This window comes from Agelaius tricolor, unplaced genomic scaffold (genome assembly GCF_023055355.1).
Source record: "Agelaius tricolor isolate 1412-34295 unplaced genomic scaffold, bAgeTri1.0.p SCAF_2, whole genome shotgun sequence".
NCBI classification, from domain to species: Eukaryota; Metazoa; Chordata; class Aves; order Passeriformes; family Icteridae; genus Agelaius; species Agelaius tricolor.
Genome location: NW_027269262.1, coordinates 49,153,537 through 49,172,475, shown reverse-complemented (window position 1 = coordinate 49,172,475; position 18,939 = coordinate 49,153,537). Strand labels below are relative to the sequence as shown.

General features: G+C 42.0%; 1 protein-coding gene across 3 annotated transcripts in view; it reads left to right on the top strand.

Annotated features, from left to right (window-relative positions):
* The window catches only part of OSBPL1A (oxysterol binding protein like 1A), a 77,646-nt gene extending 65,286 nt beyond the window's left edge, over positions 1-12,360 (top strand). For 2 of the 3 annotated variants that reach the window (XM_071418351.1, XM_071418352.1), the window contains exons 22-30: positions 178-360; positions 836-943; positions 1,035-1,124; positions 1,373-1,499; positions 4,736-4,852; positions 5,635-5,758; positions 7,476-7,566; positions 8,449-8,472; positions 11,201-12,360. In XM_071418351.1, coding sequence (XP_071274452.1) covers positions 178-360; positions 836-943; positions 1,035-1,124; positions 1,373-1,499; positions 4,736-4,852; positions 5,635-5,758; positions 7,476-7,566; positions 8,449-8,472; positions 11,201-11,303 — 967 coding nt within the window. In that variant the 3' untranslated portion in view covers positions 11,304-12,360. The remainder of the gene's footprint in view (positions 1-177; positions 361-835; positions 944-1,034; positions 1,125-1,372; positions 1,500-4,735; positions 4,853-5,634; positions 5,759-7,475; positions 7,567-8,448; positions 8,473-11,200) is intronic. The other variant, XM_071418354.1, reaches the window with a different exon arrangement.
* Positions 12,361-18,939: the final 6,579 nt, after the last annotated feature.

Sequence of the window (18,939 nt, the reverse complement as noted above, 5' to 3'; positions counted from 1 at the left end):
TATTTAGGATGAGGATGTTCTATGTTTTAGTTGATCTTTTCAGTTTAACCTAGGCTTTTAATTATGTCTTGCACTGAGTACAGCAACTATGCATGGATCCAACTATCCCTTTCACCTCAGGAAAACCAACCACAACTTGATATGTAGGTACATGGTTTGGTTATCTTTATTTTGCAGAGATGATCTTGGATTTAGACTTCTCTCAGAGCAAGTCAGCCATCATCCACCAATAAGTGCTTTCTATGCTGAAGGCTTAAATAATGATTTTGTGTTTCATGGATCAATTTATCCTAAACTCAAATTCTGGGGCAAGAGTGTGGAAGCAGAACCAAAAGGCACGATGACTTTGGAGCTTCTTGAGTAAGTGGATCAGTAATAATTGAAGGGGTACAGTGCCTCATCCTTGATGATTAGAATGAATTAGTCTCAGGCTTAGGAATGGAGGTGTCCAGTACCCACATCCTAAAGCCTGGGGGCAGATCACTTTGTGGGGAGGAGGGGAGGGGAAGATAAAAAGAACTACCATTGTTTCCCCATGCATGCACCAGTGGGGACCTGGGCCTGGATGTTCTCCAAGTGCCTGGACATCAGTTCTGCTAAAGCCAGCATGCCTGAGTCCTGTTGGCTTTCCTCATATCTTTCCATGTTAACAGTGATTGCACCAAAGTGACTGTTTTAAGGAGCTGGTAAAATCAGTAGCAACAGGTTAATAAACTTCTTGGGTTTACTGACTTATTGCCATGCCCATTTCAAGACTTGGAATGATGATGGCTTATTGAAGGACAGACATCCTGTACATGGATACAGAATTTTAATTTTTATTCCCTTCCTTTAGGCACAATGAAGCCTACACATGGACAAACCCTACTTGCTGTGTGCATAACATCATTGTGGGCAAACTTTGGATTGAGCAGTATGGAAATGTGGAAATAACTAATCATAAGTAAGTCAGGAGTGTGAGCACTTTCACTTCCTGCAAGTTTGAAAAGGAAAAGCATTTGGAAGTAATTAGTGCTCTCTTGTTCTGCCTTTAGAACTGGTGAAAAATGTGTACTAAGCTTCAAGCCCTGTGGCCTCTTTGGGAAGGAACTGCACAAAGTTGAAGGTTACATTCAGGACAAAAGGTAACAGCTTAATTCCAAATGGGAAACAAATGACTGCCCTTGGTTCTGAGGGGAGCTGTGGAATTGAATGCCTTTAACAGAGTCTGTCAAGGGCAAGAACCTGCAACAGCAGGGTTATGAATTCTGCAGTTCCAGTAATGGAGTTTTAAAGTTCCCCTCAAAAGTTCTTCTTTCACATATTTTTGTCTGAAATGAGGAAATAAATCTCTTTAAGCTCCTTTTTAAACTTAGTCTCCTTTTTTTGACAGCAAAAAGAAACTCTGTGCATTGTATGGGAAGTGGACTGAGTGTTTGTACAGTGTTGACCCAGCTACATTCGAAGCTTACAAGAAAAATGACAAGAAAAATACAGAAGAGAAGAAAAGCAGTAAACAGGTATTAATCATGTTAAGAGTTGAGATCTCAAAAGCATGATAAGACAGCTAAATGTTTTAGTAGCATTTAAGAGCACTACAATTTCCTTCACTTATCTTCTCTTTCCTGGCAGGATACAAAATAGATTGGATAAGTACCAGTATTAAGGGATGAAATGCTTTTTTTCTCTTGAATTGATATTCAAACTTCCCAAAACTTGGTATGATTGAAATACTGTCTAGTTCATTACCTGCTTCTTCCTCCAAAGTTGCATGGAGGAAATAACATATGCATTACTTGGGCCATTTCTGGGCCATATTCTAGTGGGAGGATTTTGATTCTTAGAAGCAGGACAGATTAGTTTCTTAACTTGATGGAAGATCATATTTTCCAGCTTTTATAAGGATTTTTTTATTGCTTTCTATTAAATTTTCACAGCTGTAAAAGTGCTGGCAATTTTAATTTTTTTCACAATTGATTTTTTTCTCTTGTGAAAAAAACCTCATTCATAATTCTTCCAAACTTCTGATTAGCAGTAAGCTTTTTGTTTAGGATGAATGGTGATGGTGACAACACACAACTTGGTGAAGAGCAGTCACTTGGATAGCAGTTTAAACAGGGATTGTTCCCCTTTGGTGACTGCAGCCTTTTTTTTTTGTTTGTTTGTTTGGGTGTTGATAATTTTTGAAGAAACTTATGAAGAAAAGAGATGGAGAACTCTGACAGCACTTGTGCCTGTGCAGGTTCAGATTGTTGCTGTATCTGAGCTTGCTCCAGTGCTTGTCATCAGGAGAGTGGTAAAGCACTGGGGATTGCTGCTTCTCTGGGAGTCTGACCTGGAGAACTCCAGGGAGAAGGAATAAAGAAAAACACACCCTGTGTGTTTGTTCAGCTGCCTGTTTGCATTTTCCAACAATGTTCAAGATTATTATTGCTTTTCACTTTGAAATGCAGCATCCTGTTGCATAAAGCTCAAGCTGCAGTGTTGCTCTGACTCTAGGAAAATGCTTTTCCTACTTAATTACCAGAACTCTTTCTATGTAGAATAGGGTTTGTATGAACTAGGCTAGGTATGAACCAGGTAGTCTGTGCTGAATATGTACTCCCACTGTCCCTTGTGCCTGAGGAGCTGGTATATTCTATGGTTTTGGGGCATTTAGGTGAGCCAAGTCTCATGTGTAATGTCTGGATGTGATTTGTCCCTTCATGGTAGGGAAGGATTCATTCAGGCATGAAGGCACATGGCTTTTTAAACTTCTCAGTAGAATTTCCAGATTTATGTAGTTGTTGTTTTCCAGATATTACTTCTGCTACTTAGTGCTACATTGCTACTAATCAAGAAGTGCTTCTGCTTTCCTTGAGGGAACCTGCTCAGATGAGAGTCCTTTTGCAACTTACCCTAGATTTTCCCCTGAATCCCTTTCATTTTTATAGGAATAAAACTTAGGGGAAAATAATTTTTCAGGGATCTAGACAAAGCCTTCATGTATGCAAAGGTGATATTTTACTAACATCAGAAGAGTTATAGTAGACCCACAGTTAGGCCAGGATGGTTCTGCTCTGAATGAACTGCAGTCTTTTTTTAATTGAGATGAAGCATTTTATACAGAATTTTCAATGCAAATACATGGGAGAGAATAATGTAGGCAACAGCAATTGCCCTCATACATGCCTCATTTAAAGACATCTCATTTTAGAGGTTTTGCTTTGGCAGGTCTGTTAACTATCCTCACAGCAATATGCTGAATACTTGAGTAGCATTGAGCATAAAATATGGACCATTGTGGCAAGAGCACATGAAAATCTACATTTTACCTATTTCTCTGTAGTTCTTAAGCTATTTTAAAGTCTTGTATTCAACAAGGCAGAAATTGCATTGTGTATTGTAGCCTTTCTATAAAAGGCTTGGAGTTTGGCAGTGTGATATTGAATTGTCTTTGTTTTGATTCAAGGATAATTTTCTGATGTGTTCTGCTTCAAATTCTCAATTTCTGAAGGATTGATGAGGATAATTTAAAGAACAGAATGACGGGTTGCCAGCACAGTTCAGATACAGTCAACTAAAAGCCCTGTTTGTCTTCCTAAGAGCTGAGGGGCTGAACCTGGTCTGCACATTGTTCTGCTAACTTTCATTATTAAAAGCTCAGTGAAGCAGAATCTTTACTACTACTTCTGATTTTCTTGGAAGTACAACACATGAATCATCTCAGAGGACAACTGAGTGCATGTTGGGTACTGGATGTTTTCAGTATTATCTGATGCAACCATGGCCTAGCAAAGCCTATTAGCAGCAGGATTAAAGCTGCTGGCCTGTAGCCAAACATTTAAAGCATTAGTTGCCTTTAAGTTTGGTGTTAATCTCCAATGATCTCTGAAACATGCTGCTGTTTTTAGCTGTGATTGTGACACCAGGTTTTCTTGGGAGAGCCTTAGTCACTGTCCAGCATGGCTTTAGTTTGATCTTCCAGCATCCACTTCTGTGGTGGAATTAATGTCAGCAGCATCAGAGCCCAGCTGCTTTAAAGCTGTGTGTAAAATGGAAAATGGTTTAGATCTAGTTCAGGTCATACCTACACTGGGATCACCAATTACTCTCCTGCCCCAGTAACCCTCTGTGGAGTTTTTTACTTTCTGGGAAAAGTCCTGTGCCTACAGCTGCCTCAAGTTTGTATGTGTCACCCTTCTTACCCTTTCCAGAAGCTGTAGCTAATTTAGGATATTAATTTCACATTGCAGTTTGCCATTTCAGTGCTGCAGTGGTTAATGCAAAGGAAGTTTCTGCTGGGCACAGAGCAGTAGAAAGGGCTTTTTGTTGTGCACAAACTGGGCACCATCTGCACTATGTGCTGGCGTTTCTTTGTTGTGGAAGGACGAGAAATGTGGCTTTCATTCTTCACCTTTAATGAAGCACAAGTGAAGTTAAGTATCAGGCATGAAAATGCTTGTACTTGAGGAAAGAGGACATCTCTGAGGCAGAGAAATTGACATTTCTTAGTGCTTGAACATCCAGCTTGCATCTACAAAGATGTTGATGCAAGAAACTGTTGGTAGTGTTCAACTACCAACAGTTTTGGGAGGGAATTGGGAGTATGTGTGCTATGTGAATGCCTCAATCCTTGACAAGAAAAGTTTCTTTACTGAAATTACTCACCTTTAGTCAAGGAAATAATTTTCTGTAAGTTCCAGTATTGGAATGATTGGGTGTAAATGGTTCATGACTTCAAAGCACCGTTCTTTTCTTTGTGTGCTGCCTTTAGGTGGGCAATACCGAGGAATCAGATGAGATGCCATTGCCTGACTCTGAGAGTGTATATGTTATTCCTGGAAGTGTTTTGCTATGGAAGATAACTCCAAGACCTCCAAATTCAGCACAGGTCAGCTATGCTTCTCCTTATTGAAAGTGTGTGCTATCCTGTTACTCTGTATGGTTTACACAAAGCACATCCATTTGCTGTCTTTGTTTGGATTTGCCTGTTTATTGCAACAAGCCTCCCCACCACAACTGTAACTTTCTAATGTGGGGTTGGAAGGATAATTGCCACAGAGATCAATCTAGGATCAGTGGAATTTCTCTGGAAAATGGGATGCTTCATGTAGATAGTGGCATGGGGCCTTTCCCCACCTCTTCTCTCCACTCTGCTTCCCCCACTGAGGCACCAGCCTTGTGAGAAATCACACTGAAGGGTTTTATTAGAGGCCAGACATTTCCAAGGACAGACCTGCATGGCACAAGTTGGTGTGGGAAGGGCTGTGAAGCTGGAGAACCCCTAGGCAGAATAGAAGGGTATTATGTGCAGATGAGAAGAGAAATAATTGGTACAGAAAAGATGCCCCCACTGCATTAATCTAGGGGGACATCTCTCTATGGAGATAAAGAAAATACTAGTAGGACTGGAAAAAGAAGATAAGAGAGAAATAGTGCACTGAGTAATTGGATGCTGGCCTCCTTAAGCAGAAACAGCAAGGATCACCTACACTGCCTGTAGGTGATCCAAAACAGTGCAGTTTTGCTGGTATCTTGAGCAATCCTATATTGACTGATTAAGTAATACAAAAGCACTTGGATGCTTGTTTTTAGACAGCAGTTTCCTTTTGTATTAACACAGTAGCTAGAGGTGTCATAAAGTCACCTTTCATCTTTGTCTCTGAATTTCAGATGTATAATTTTACAAGCTTTGCCATGGCTTTGAATGAGTTGGACAAAGAAATGGAGAGTGTCATTCCCAAAACTGACTGCCGGCTACGACCAGATATCAGAGCTATGGAAAATGGAGAAATAGGTAACTTCGGTTATGGGCAAAGGGGGTTTTGTTTTTTCTTAAAACTGAGGGACTGAGAAAAAAGTTGTTAGATGAACAGCCAGAGGAAGTATCTCCCCATGCATTCCTCCATGCTGCCAGGCAGTAACTCTTTACCACAACCTTCTGCAGGCTGTGTTGAGCTTCGGGTGTCACCCACCTGTACAGGGGATGGTTGGGATGGAGGTGATCTTCTTCATAGTCACCCATATCTCCTGCTGTGGTTTAGACTGGTGACCAAAGCAGTGTTGATAAACAATATCTGCATAGTGTTAAGGAAATACTTGTGAACTTTTCAGTTTGTCTGTTTCCCTCAGCCTGATGCAGAGGAAGTGTTTTGCTGTGCCAGTTCTGAGAAATGCAGTCAAAACTATTAAAGTGAAACTGCAGTGCCAAAAAATACACTTGATAATACACAAAATTATACTTCACTGGGAGTTGAACACTCTGCTGTCCTAGAAGAGTGAGTTAGAAATACAAGATGAGACTTTCAGTGAATAGGAGCAGTGTGCTTTTAGACTACCATTAAAGCAGGCTGGTAAGCTTTGTAGACTAACAGTATGGGGGCTGGTGTTTTCTCTGGCTTGCTAACTGATTGGGTAAGTCATGAAACCCTGATTTGGTTTCAGCTGTATAACAAGGCAAAAACTATGACATTTCTTGTAAGTAGTCTGAGATCTAGCAATAAAAAACAGTGTCATGGTGTAACACAGTGCAGTTGTGCAGTTTTATTTCTTTTTACTCAGAAGCTGATAACCATTTCTTTGAGGCTTTTACGATAGATCAGTGAATTCCCACAACCACTCTCTCCTGCCTGCACAACTGTTTTGTGGCCAGGATGATGGATATATTTGGTTCAGAGCATCCCCAGTAATTTATCTGTGTAAATTTAAAGAGCAAATAACTATGCTGTTAGCAACAGACCATATTCCTTCACTATACACTAGCAGCATGAAGTTTGAATTGCAGCTAGTAATACACAGTGGGTTAGTAGCTGACAGGGAATGGCTGGTAGAAATAGTTAAGAAAATCATTCTTCGAAAACTTGTGTATGAAATGCTTTTAGAGGATTCAGGAAAGTGAGATTGACTTTCATCTAATCTGCTTCTGAGTCTGACTTACTCCTCAGACCTTCTGATCATCCTTTCTTGGCAAAGAGAAGCAACTGCTCTGCTTGTTTGGGATGCTGCATTAGTACATTACAAAAAAAAATGAAGGGATGATGCAGAGACAATTCTTTTTAATATGGAAACGAGTATTCCATACCTCTGGTGATGAGGAACTAGACACTAGTAGCAACTTAACTGAAAACTCAACAAGAAGCAGGTGGCCAGATTTCTGAAATAAATTGATCATATATTCAGTTTTCCTACTGAAATAAATTCGATGTATGCCACCTCCCTTAGCTCACATTTGCTATCATGTAGACATATTTCCATAGTCCTCAGCCTATGGATAAATATATATTTAGCAGTCTTAAAGACCAGGATGCCACTGGCTGATCCTTTGCAAATGCTGGCTTGGCTTTGCTCTTAGACAAAACCAGTAAAGTAACCTTCATGTTCTGTAGATGGCTTTTTAAATGGACATTTTCTACTACTGCCCTTATTTATTTTCTGGGTCAGATTAAGTAATGTCCCTGTCTTATATATTATGCTTTAATATCTTCTGTATTTTTGTGTATTTTTATTCCTTCAAGATCTGGCTAGTGAAGAAAAGAAGAGGCTAGAGGAAAAACAGAGGACTGCCCGCAAAAATCGTTCCAAGTCAGAGGAAGACTGGAAGACGAGGTTGGTGCCCTTGCCTCTGTGTGTGTGTGTGTAGTTACATAAAGGCTTTGAACATTCAAGCTAGGTGACAGTCTCCACTGGTGACATGCAGTGAGTGTTGTGCCAGCATGAAGAGCAGACAGACAGCAGCAGGTCTGCAGTGCTGCCGTTGTGTTTGCAGACTCGCTCCCAGCGGGATGTAGCGCTTCCAGAGGGAAGCGCCAGGCTTGCTCTGGTTCCTTCTCTCACTGCTTGCACACCCATATGCAAACACAAACTGTTGTCTTCTCTGAGCACTTCTTGCTTCTGGCATGACAAAGATGTTACCTCTGACGGCTGCTGGTAAGGACTGTTGTTGCTGGTTAGTTTTAATTGCCTCAAATTTGCATGCCTGGCCAAAGAGAAGAGGAGATGCTCCCTCCTTGTGAGCTTGCCCATGACTTCTCAGCCCCGTGGCTCTGTGCTGACAATGCTGTGTTCTCACAGTTTATCACCCAGTTATCCAAGACCCTGCCTTCTTATGGAGGGGGCCCCTAACTACAAAAGAGGAGCTAAGGGAGAAGTTAGCATACAAGGGACCTGCCAGGATGTTTTGGGGATTTTTTGGGGGTTTTCTTTAAACTATGAGGAGTCAGCTGGGAGCTCTTACACACAAGCTAAGAAGTAACTGTGAAAATGTGACGAGATAAATCAAGTTTGACCAGGCAAAGTCTATTTAAAAGCATAGTAGTGAGTTGGCATTACCTCTCAGAAAAAACAACAGTAGTGCTAAACTTTAAATAAGCAAGGTTCTTCTCTTCTGTATTATTAATACAGTCAGACACTCTGGATTAAATATCTTTAAAGTATTTGTAACAATAAATCACGTTTTTCTTTTTTTTTTCTTTTTTTTTTGAAATGAAGTCACCCATCATCCCAAAATCCCAGGTTTGGACATGTCTGCCTTTGTCTTTTTCCTATGCCTGCTCTCCTGAAGTGTTTGGGTTTGTTTGCATAGAGACTGATGGAGAATAACATCTTTGTAAAGCTTCTAAGTGCTGGACAGCCTTGCACCTTTCACTTCCTTTCCTGAATTCAGAGTGCTTCTAGCTCTCACCAGGTATTTTCAAACCTGGGATAGTTACATAGTACTCTTCCAGGTGCCTGAAGTAGCTTAAATATAGCTTGAAGCACCTGAAGCTGGAAATTGGGGAGATCCCATGGAGCTGTGGGTTTTGGGTTATATAATTAGCACAGATGCCATTCACAAGGTTCTGCAACTGCTGTTGTGCAGATTGTGTAAACCTGTTCAGCACGAATCTGGGATATCCTTTAAGAACTCTTTGCTTTCCAGGATGTTTCTTAAGCTTTGGCAGAAAATTCCCGGTGTCTGATCTCTTTAGTAGGAATGCCAGGTGTGGCTGCCTATAAACGATGAATGTTAAGTTTAAGGAGAGTTGTGCTATGGGGGTAAAAGTGCATGCTGTGAAGAAGAAGTGTCCTACCTGTTCCCAGGTCATCTGTAGGTCTTATTCTGCAGTGCATTATGAGCTCAGATCTAAATTGCTGCCATTTCCTTGCCACAGAAAAACAGGCTTCTTGCTTTGTCTGGTAGAATTCCTCCTTCCTAAGACAATTCTCCAAAGTGCACAGTGATTATTTTTTTTTTTTTAATATATAATTTTATTATACTGAATCCAGTTTACAAGTGAGGTCTTGGTGTTTCTCAAGAGGTGATTAATGTTGAACACTTACTATTTTAGATGCTGACCAGTAATCTTAAGTCTTGAGTAAAAATATTTAATTCAGTTCTGAAATACAGCAGTGGTCTGTTAATTTTGGTGAAGCCTGTCCCATCTTCCCCACATCACTGACTGATTTAGGTCTTACAGGTCTCTCAGGCTTAGTTCTTCCCATTGCCTTTCTCCTTCCTATTGAAGTAGGTGGATACTGGAGGAGGGGCACTCTGTCCTGACCTGTGCAAGTGTTGAGGACACACTAATGAGCTGTGGGCTGGTAGAATTTCTTAATCTGAGAGGTGAGGTCACTGTGCTTATAGCCCTGTCTCACGGCAAGTGTTTGGCTTTAGCTCTGGAATGAGCTGCTGTCTCCAATGAAATGGACAGTTAAGCCAATCCAGACACCTCTTATTTGGGAATAGCTGACTCCTCCTGTGGGAGGAGAAGCAGGAGTGAGCTGTGTACAGTACTAGGGGTGAATGGCTTCTGTTGACTTTTTTGTTGCATTTCTTCCCACACAGCTCTCTCAAGTCCTTTGAGCCAAGCAAGACTTGCCTGTTAGCTGCCCTGCTTTGTAACACAACCCTGCAGTACTGGTGGCCTTTGGGTTTTTACCTTTTAAAGAGATCAAGTCAGGTGTGGTTCAAATGTGCTTTTTCTCTTCTGAAACATTGCTGGAGAAGGGAAGAGCAGAGTTAAACAGGCTGCCTTGCACACAGATCATTTACTTAAGTGAGTGTGGTCACTATAGTGAGTCACAGAAACAACTGGTTTCTGTGGTCAGTGAGAGGTAAAAGGAAGCTGTGGAGCACATTACCACAGAAACGGCTTCTACCAAGCTGGCTCATGCCATAAATGTGGCTTGGCAAAATACAGAAGGAAGTCAAAATGCTTGAGGTCTGGTACTGTGCGCTGTTGAGGCACAAGATTGAGTAACTGGGCCAAACAGAAAGCGGCATTCACTGTGTGCTATATGGTGCCTCCAGATTAAGCAGGAGGAGAGAAGAAAGGAAAGAAAGCAGGTGCTCAACATCAGTGTTTCTATTAATAACAAGCTTAGTAAAAGCTTGCAAGTTGCTCCGTGCAGATGGAATCAGCTTTCTGGGCATTGAGATTGAGTCTCCTGCTGCCAACAGTGTTAACACAACAGTTAACTTATAATAATCCAGAACTCCTCCTGCAGCCTGTGGGTGATGTTTCATCCTCATTGAGGGTAGCTGGCACACTTGTTCCAAGTTACCTGCTGGTCAAACCGAAGGGAAGGAAGCTAATGCACAGGCAGTGGGAACAAGGACGAGTCACCTGTGAAGAACAGAGAAATGAGTTATATAGGGATGGGGTAAGGAAGGCCAAGGCAAAGCTGGAACTTGGCAAAGCATTGAAAAAAAAATAACACAAAGGGCTTCTACATATAGGTTATTCAGAAAAGAAAGGTCAAAGATGGTGATGGTTTTTAAGGTGTTTTTCAGCCCAGGTCACTCTACAATTCTATGATGAAGTGCATTGCAAAACAAGGCTTTAAAAAAACAGGGGTAATTTAGATCCAGGGATATAATATTTGTTTTCAGGACTGCAGTGCTTGTGGTGTTTACATGTCTTGCAAAAACTTACTCCTTGTGCATGCCAGAATGGTTTTTCAAAACTGCTTTGAAATAAAGCTGTATCTGTCCTTTTTTATGCAGTAATCTTGGCAGCTTCAAATGGCAAAACACTGGTGTCAGTAATTCCATCTCAGAGACGTTTAAGTAGTGTTGCAAATGAGGAAATGTAATCACTGAAGATGACTTTAAACTCAAATTTAAAACCAAGAAGACTCCTGCAACAATTATTTTGTGCTGTGTATTTTATACCATCTGCTGAAGATGCAGCAAAGTAGTTCTAAACTTGTACAAGTGAGTCTTAATAGCTTCATTAACATGCTGTGTGTTTCCTTGCAGATGGTTCCACCAAGGCCCCAATCCCCACACTGGTACACAGGACTGGCTTTACTCTGGCAACTACTGGGACAGAAACTACTTTAATTTACCTGATATTTATTAAAATGCAGTAAGGAGCCTCTGACTGATACAAATAAGTCTTAATCTGTTTTAATGTTTTCCCTTGTTCTACTTATCTCCTGAAAATACTGACATGTTATCAAACAGAATATTAAGCATCTCTGCAATAAATCTGGTGGTACATGATCTGCAGTCCTAAAGGTAGGGGAATAACTTTTCTGGCTGATGGTGGATCCTGCCTGGACAAAGTTGCTGTGGTTTCAAGCTGCCCTGAGTACACCTATATTAGGTTGTGGTGTATGAGGAATAGAACACCTTCAGCTGTTCTGTGAATACTTTATTTTGTAGATAACATTGGCACAAGTAAAACTGGTTTTATTTATTGTGACATGGGAATGTTTAAAAAGCACACAAAGTAATTGCAATATTCTATTCTTAAATGAAGAAAAGGGTGTCACTTCTGTAAAGATGTAATTTTTCATAAAGTGACTTTTCTTTTACTAAACTAATTCCCTTGAAGCCTGAGCTCTGCTCAGGAGATTCCAGAAGTGTTCCCATCTCTGGAGCAGTAATGCAGTTGTTTAAACATTACTCAGAGGTTATTTATTCAATGTTTTGTGCAGTGTGTTTTGAATTTTGCTCTCCTGTTTTGCTACCAACCTTATGATTTAAGGAATTAAGAGCCATTTAAATATCTACAGATTTGATTTGAACTGCACACTAGTAACAGGTTTTAAAAGAATCTGTTTCATGCACTAGAAGTTCCGGTGCCCAGCACCACTGCAAGAACCTAATCAGTCCAGGAATGACCTGGTGGAATATGGCAGGGGGACAGGACTGTGTCTGTACTGTGCAAACTCCCTGCAAGGAAGTCTTGTGCATTTCAAAGGTAGTACAGCACCTCAGTGAGGCCTCCTGTGCACAGCTGCTTTACCCCTTTTCAGTGGGGTGCATTCAATCTTAGTCTGTTTATACTGAACTGTGTACAGAGCTTCTAGAGGGCAAGCTGCTCTTTGTACAGTATTTTAACTGCTGTCTGGAGGTTAGTGTTAATTGAATAATTTAATTGCTACTAAATAAAGGCTTCAAAACTTCTTGCATCTAGTCTAAAGTGAGTGGTGTTCAACAGTACTGACCCCTTCTGAGCAAGCTTCATCCAAAACCTGCTGTAGTGAGGACAGGTACTGTTTCTCTGTGCTCCATGGACCTCTCTTCTCCATAAGCAAGGAAGAGTCTCTTTCTAGGGGGTGGGGAGGGCTGGGGAACTGAGAGCTTCCTGCAGCTTGAGCTTTAAGTGGACTACTGAAACTGTTAATAAGGCAATGAGATGCTTTCTATTTTTATTCTAGGCACTTCTCACATTACCCAGGTCCTGATGCTGAGACATATTTGCATAGATAAGGGAAAGCTTTTTCCTTGGCACCTTTTCCTGTGAGGGGCCAACTCTCACAGTGACCAGTAGATGCAGGATTTTAGTACCTGTTCTATCTGCAGGAAGCCTCTACTTGGGCCAGAGCTTCTGTCTGGACTGCTGTGCAGCTTCCAGGTGTGAGTCTGAGATCTGCAGAAGTAGCCTGGCTGTTGGGCCAGTGCAGGTCACACAGCACTGAACACTGAGTGCCAAGGAAAGCAAAACATTTAGTTCCTGCCTGCTCCCCATGTCAGCACAGTGAGAGGCTGGGTGGCTCCTCACTGGAACAGCTCCAGCAGATGTGGCAGTGGGCACAGTTCACACAAGGCTAACACTGGGGATGTTCAACATGGGAATGCAGTTCTAATTGCTGGTGGGTTTTTTTGAACATTTGCTTAACATTATTTGATTTATTGCAATGTAAACTCCATCCATCCTGACCATTTCCTGAAGTGCAAACAGCCTCCCTTCTCTACCTGTTTAAAAATTAACATGAACTCAGTAGGTAAGTGTGGAAGAACTATAGATGCTACCTAAATGCACTCCAAGGGGAGGGCATTTTGCCCCACTCTGAATATTACACAAACACTAAAAGTTGAGGCTACAGGCAAAAGGATACGTATAAATATGAGGCTAAAATTGTGGTTCTTTGAGACTAAAATCAGAGCAGGGCTTGCAAACAATAACAAGCAGAGGAAAGCAGTGTGGGTGTGTTATATAGGACAACTAGTTTAAGCAATCATCTCTATTTTATTTTGAAAAGGGATAAATTAAGTTTCTAGTAGCAAAATCCAAACAGCAGCATGTTCCTATGTGGGAAGCAAGCATTGTTTTTGAGTACCCTGCTCTGGGTATGGGGTCTGATCTTATGGTGGCCTGTCCTTGCAGTACTGTAACTTTCTGGAGGAGCACTTAAGTGTGTGCTACTGCCAGCTGGTCTTTGCAGACATCACATCAGCCAGAGGGATGGCCACTGGGAAAACACTGGCTGTGCATGGCTTAGCTGCACTTCCAGCTGCAGAATTAGAACCAGGGCTTGCTGATCTCTCATCAGGCAATGTCGTAGATCTCCTCCCTCCTTGCACCAGCATCTGGCTGTCCAAACATGGCACAGGTAGAAACAGGTTTCCAGTCCTGTGTGTTTGGAACATCAGAGCCCACTAGAACAAAAAGTGGAGAATTTCCCAACTTAATTTTTCTAGCATCACATAATTTGGAGCAGGTATTTGTGACAGCTGACCATGTTGTTAATTTTCTCCCCTGGAAAAGCTGAGCAGTGCCCAGGAATAAGGACCCCCACCGCCAGCAGGACAAAGGCTTCATGGTAATTTTCCCCTTGTCTCAACTAAGTTACACAACAGAAGGTCTATACATTAGAGTGTGTACATGTTCCAGGCACCTGAAGCTAAAAAGACACAAACAGCTGTGGGAATCAGGAGCAGTTAGTGCCAGTCATATTGTAAATCTTTATGTCTTAAACAAACACACCTAGACCTAGGGAAAGCAAGCATGATACAGAAGGGAGCTGGGACAGCAAACACCATTTGTTATGTGAGTGACAAACACCTGCAATCTAAAATAATAAAAATGAAAAAATAAAATGTTGTCAGAGCAGAGGCTATTTTGTCCGGCATTTCTGAAACTGAAGTTTGACAAACTTTCCTAAAAGTTTAGTTTTTTTTACAAAAAGCCACTGTTAATCTAGAAATCTACCTAAGCTCAACTCTCCTTTACAAAGGGCTCTGCTGTTCCAGGGAGAGGGGAGGCAGGACAGCCCCAGACTGGAGGATGTCTCCAGCTGGGCAAGGGCTGAGCTGGGCACATGCCACCACAGGGAAGGCCTCACCTAGAAAGATGGGCACCAGCTCTCCTGCTCTTTGTGGAAGGATGGCTGCAGAAACTCACCAAGTCCAGCCACCACAGGCAACCACCACCATTTTTTTTCTAAGTGAAAAAACTTAGGTCACTGCTAGAATAAACAATCTTTCAGTCAAGGAGAATCAAAACTAGGGCTCCAACTGGCCACTAGCTCCTCTCCTGCCACAGGGCACAGGGATTACATCTAAGGTCCCCAACACCTGCTTCAGAAAATACAGGTTTTCAGCAAGATCATTTTGCATTAATGGGCACTTTGCCATCACTCTTACCTGCCTCTTTGCCCTCAGGAGTACAGTCCTGGCCAGAGCCCCATTTCTTGGACCAAATGGCAGTGAAATGTAACACAAGCATTTTGGCCAGATAGACAGTGTTGGTTCAGTAGTTTCTTAGAAGTCACCTCTAACCCTGCATTGCACTGACAAGAGGTGACCTTCCATTTACTTACCACTAAGCTGGAGAGCTGGAAGCTGGAAATGGGAAGGTGACATAAATGCCCAAACTTTCTTACCTGACAAAACAAACTGTCTCAGTTTGATTCCAGTTGTGCTGTAGATTCTGCTCTCTCAGGATGCCAAATAAATCATCATCAGATGGACCTAAGGTTGTAGTACTTGAGGCCTGGCCTGCATTTAATGGCTGCTTCATCTTTAACAGATAATTTGTTTGGTCCACAAACAGAATTACTCTGAAAACTGCTCCATTAAAGATGGAATCTCTGCATCCATCATCAATTCATCATCCCAACACAATGCTACAACCTCACAGGTTGAGTTAACCTTGGTTTCACTGCAGAAAGCTATAACCTGTAATGGATCATTAGGAGCAGGTGATGGTGGAGGTGAAAGGTGATTCATTCTCTGTAAAACCAGCACAGTAGCAGAGGAGAAGGCAAGTCTTTCAATTCATCATCACAGCTCAGCACTGAGCTGCTTTCTGAATGACATCAGAAATTATGAGAGACATTATTCAAAGCATTAGAGCTAAATCCTCTCTGAAAAAACATTATTCTCCCTGCCAGCCCAAGCCAAGTCAGGCCCATTTATAACCTGTCACTATTAGGCAATGCCACAGAAAGGAATGGCTGCCTTGCAGCTGTGCAATCCAGTTAGCTCCCTACTGGAGCATGAGTCCCAAATCCTATACTGGCACTGTGGGTGGGAGACTCCAGAGGAAATCCTGCTGCCAGCCCAGGTGCTGAGTGTCACTGCCTGGGTGCCTCCTGAATGGCTGGACAGGGATGTTTCCTTAACACAGGCATTCAGGTGACAATTCTCAATTATGCAGCCACTCTCTCATCATATTTGAAAAGTCACAGCAGTCAGGCAAAGCCCCCAGTGACTGGAGAAAATGGAGTATATCACATCTGTTTTTTAAAAAAGGTGGTGAGGACTGTAGGAGCTACCAGCCCATCAGCCTTACCTCTGTGCCTGGTAAGGCCGTGGTACAGATCATCCCAGAAGATACATCAAAACATATGGAAGATGGAGAGGTGGTTAAGGACAGCCAACATGAGCTGCAGCTTCTCCAAGGGCAAATAGTACCAGACTGATCTAGTGGCCTTGGATGATGGAGTGACTGCATTAGTGGACAAGGGATGAGCTACAGATGTCATCTACCTGGACTTCTGCAAGGTCTTTAACAGTCCCTCCCAACATTCTGGCTTCTAAATTGGAGATACATGGGTTTGATGGATAAGGAAGTGGCTAGAAGGGTGGAAACAAACCAGCAGTAAGTGGATCCTCAAAGGTCTATACTGGGACCAAAACTATTGGTAACAAGTCTGTAGCAGACTTGTTACTGTCTCTTCAATGACAGCAGGATCAAGTGTGCCCTCAGCACTTTTGCACATGCATCCAAGCTGAGTGTGGTGCAGTTGATTTACCAAAGGGAAGAGATGCCATCCAAAGGGACCTGGACAGGCTTGAGGACTGGGCCCAAACAACCTTCATGAAGTTCAGCCAAGGCCAAGTGCAAGATCTTGCACCTGCCCACAGCATTCACACATTCCCATGAGCTGCTGCCTTTTCCCCCTCCCCACAGTACCATGAAACCTGCTCCTGCTTTCTGCCACTGACCTGCCTAATGCCCAGCACAGACAGAACCCTTCTAACCCTTTGCCAAAACCTGTTTTCCTCACTAGACATTTCTTCCCGGGCAATTCTTCCCCTCAGCCTCAGGCTATGATGCCATCACACAATCTAATACTGCAACTTGCAGAAAGCAGAAAGGCTGCAGCCACATCCCACCCCTGTGGTGCACAGACCTTCCCCTGCTTCCTGCCTGGCCTTTTAACACAGGTGACATACAAAACCCAAGGGATTTGAACAAACTGCAAAATATGGCACCTGAGAAGCAATTAATTGTTCTTTGGTGGCCTCTGGCAGGGGCTCAGAGGACACAGCTGGAGACTGTAACTTCTTCAGCCACACCCCAAGAGAAAACAGGTTATTCCTTCATAAAGGCTTTGTTTGTACTGCAGAATCTTATGATTGCAAGGGCAAACCCTGAAACAAACCTCACCTGCCCAGGTGATCAGGGTGGGTGACATTTGCTTCCCAGCACACATTATTAGTAGGTACACAAAAGATCATTTTCTGTTCCAATACAACAAGCACAAGAAAGGTCACTGTGTAGTGCTGTATTTTCAAGGTTACCACTGTATTTTGCAGGATTGTAAAGATAGAAAGATCACAGGGGCAAGGCATGATCAGGAGTCTGCTGAGAGATAAAAACTTTAACCACAAACATTGCTGCAGATCAGCCTTCATTATTATAGATGGAAAATCATCATCTACCTACCTGCTCTTGCATTCTTGGATGTCTGCATCTCTACACAAACCTGAGGGGAACTCCAGCAGTACTGAAGATTTAAAACTCACTGGTGCTAAAGCATTTAGAAAATCTGTAACAGCTTCTTTTTAAAAGTAACATACTTGCAGCAGAACTCTGCTAATTTTGAATGACTTTCCAGTTCATTCACAGGAAAGTATGCTAATGTATACTCACCACAAAATGCTTCTTGAATCCTTCTGTGAAAACTTCTCACATTATCTTTTCAGTCCTGGAGAGTGACAACACAGATGATAATATTTAAAATGCTAAATATTCGTATTTTATGACTTGTGAAACTAGGAAGAAGAGCTTCCTATAGAAAGAATCTTGCAAGAATATATATATCTGAGAAGTAGAAAATGCATCATTTTTGGAGTAGGGAGAGCAATCCAAAGTCTAGATTTCTGTACTGAGAACACATGGAAGCACACGCCTTGATAAAGGTATTACACATACCTGAGTGGAAAGGTAGCCATGATTACTTTGTAATCATCCTCAGTGAATACAGAGCAGAGGAGAACTTGCACATTTGCTTCTCTGGAAAATTTCAGAACTCTAGGTTTGCAAAGCTCTGCACAGCAAAAGCTTCAAAGATGCTTAAGTACAGATGTCATAAACCACAGAAAAATGTATTACCAGAGGTGACAGAACTGAAGCATAAACCTCCATAAATATTTGAAAGGCTGCAGGACCTAAGATAAAATTGTGTGTGTCTGAAACTAAAGAGCAGCTATAGGAAAAAATATGTCTGGAAACTAATTCACTGTGCTGGGACTTAAATGCTGGTTTTGGAATCCATCAAGAGCAACCTACCAGGTACTTTACTAACACACATCACCCTTTGGCCCCATAGGGAAGGGCCTGTCAGCCCATGAGCAGCCTGCCCAGCTGAGGTCATTGCCTTGTCCTACCACCTTTTACCCCTTTGCAAAAGTAACAGCTTCCAGACAATGTTGAAATCTAAGAGCCTGAGCAGAAGTTCAGCAAATCAAGGTCCCAGATAAGCTTTATTTTTCTACCAGAAAAGGGATCAGGTCATTGATTAACTGGGAAGAAGTCTATGTCCCAGCAGTACAACTATCTTTTCTAAATATAATAAACATACTGCTTTTAGTGAAAGACTGGGAGGTTGTTATTACAAAAATTATTCTGCTTAGCAAATTCTGACAATCTCTTTCTCCCTTCCTTCTCAAATCCTCAAGTCAAACAAGTCATTTTTTTCCTTTTAATCTCTTCCCTTCTCCCACCTGGGCATGTCGTCTAGGTAAGCACAGCTTGCCAGAAATGCCTGAAGAACACTGACCAACAGCCAGTCTTGCTGAGCTTAACAGATTACTTGACTGGAACACCATCATGGAATAGGTGACATCAAAAGACAAGCAGCATTTTGGAAAAAACAGAAATGGAAAAATTAGGGCTAACAGTAAGACAGCTGCACATGAAGTCCCCATGGCTGACTCTCACTGGTGGTTAAAACACAGGGAGTTCAGTAGATTGTGGAGATCTTGGGCTATTGTGTAAAGGGGTTCCTAGCAGAGGCAGGGAAGAATTACAGTAG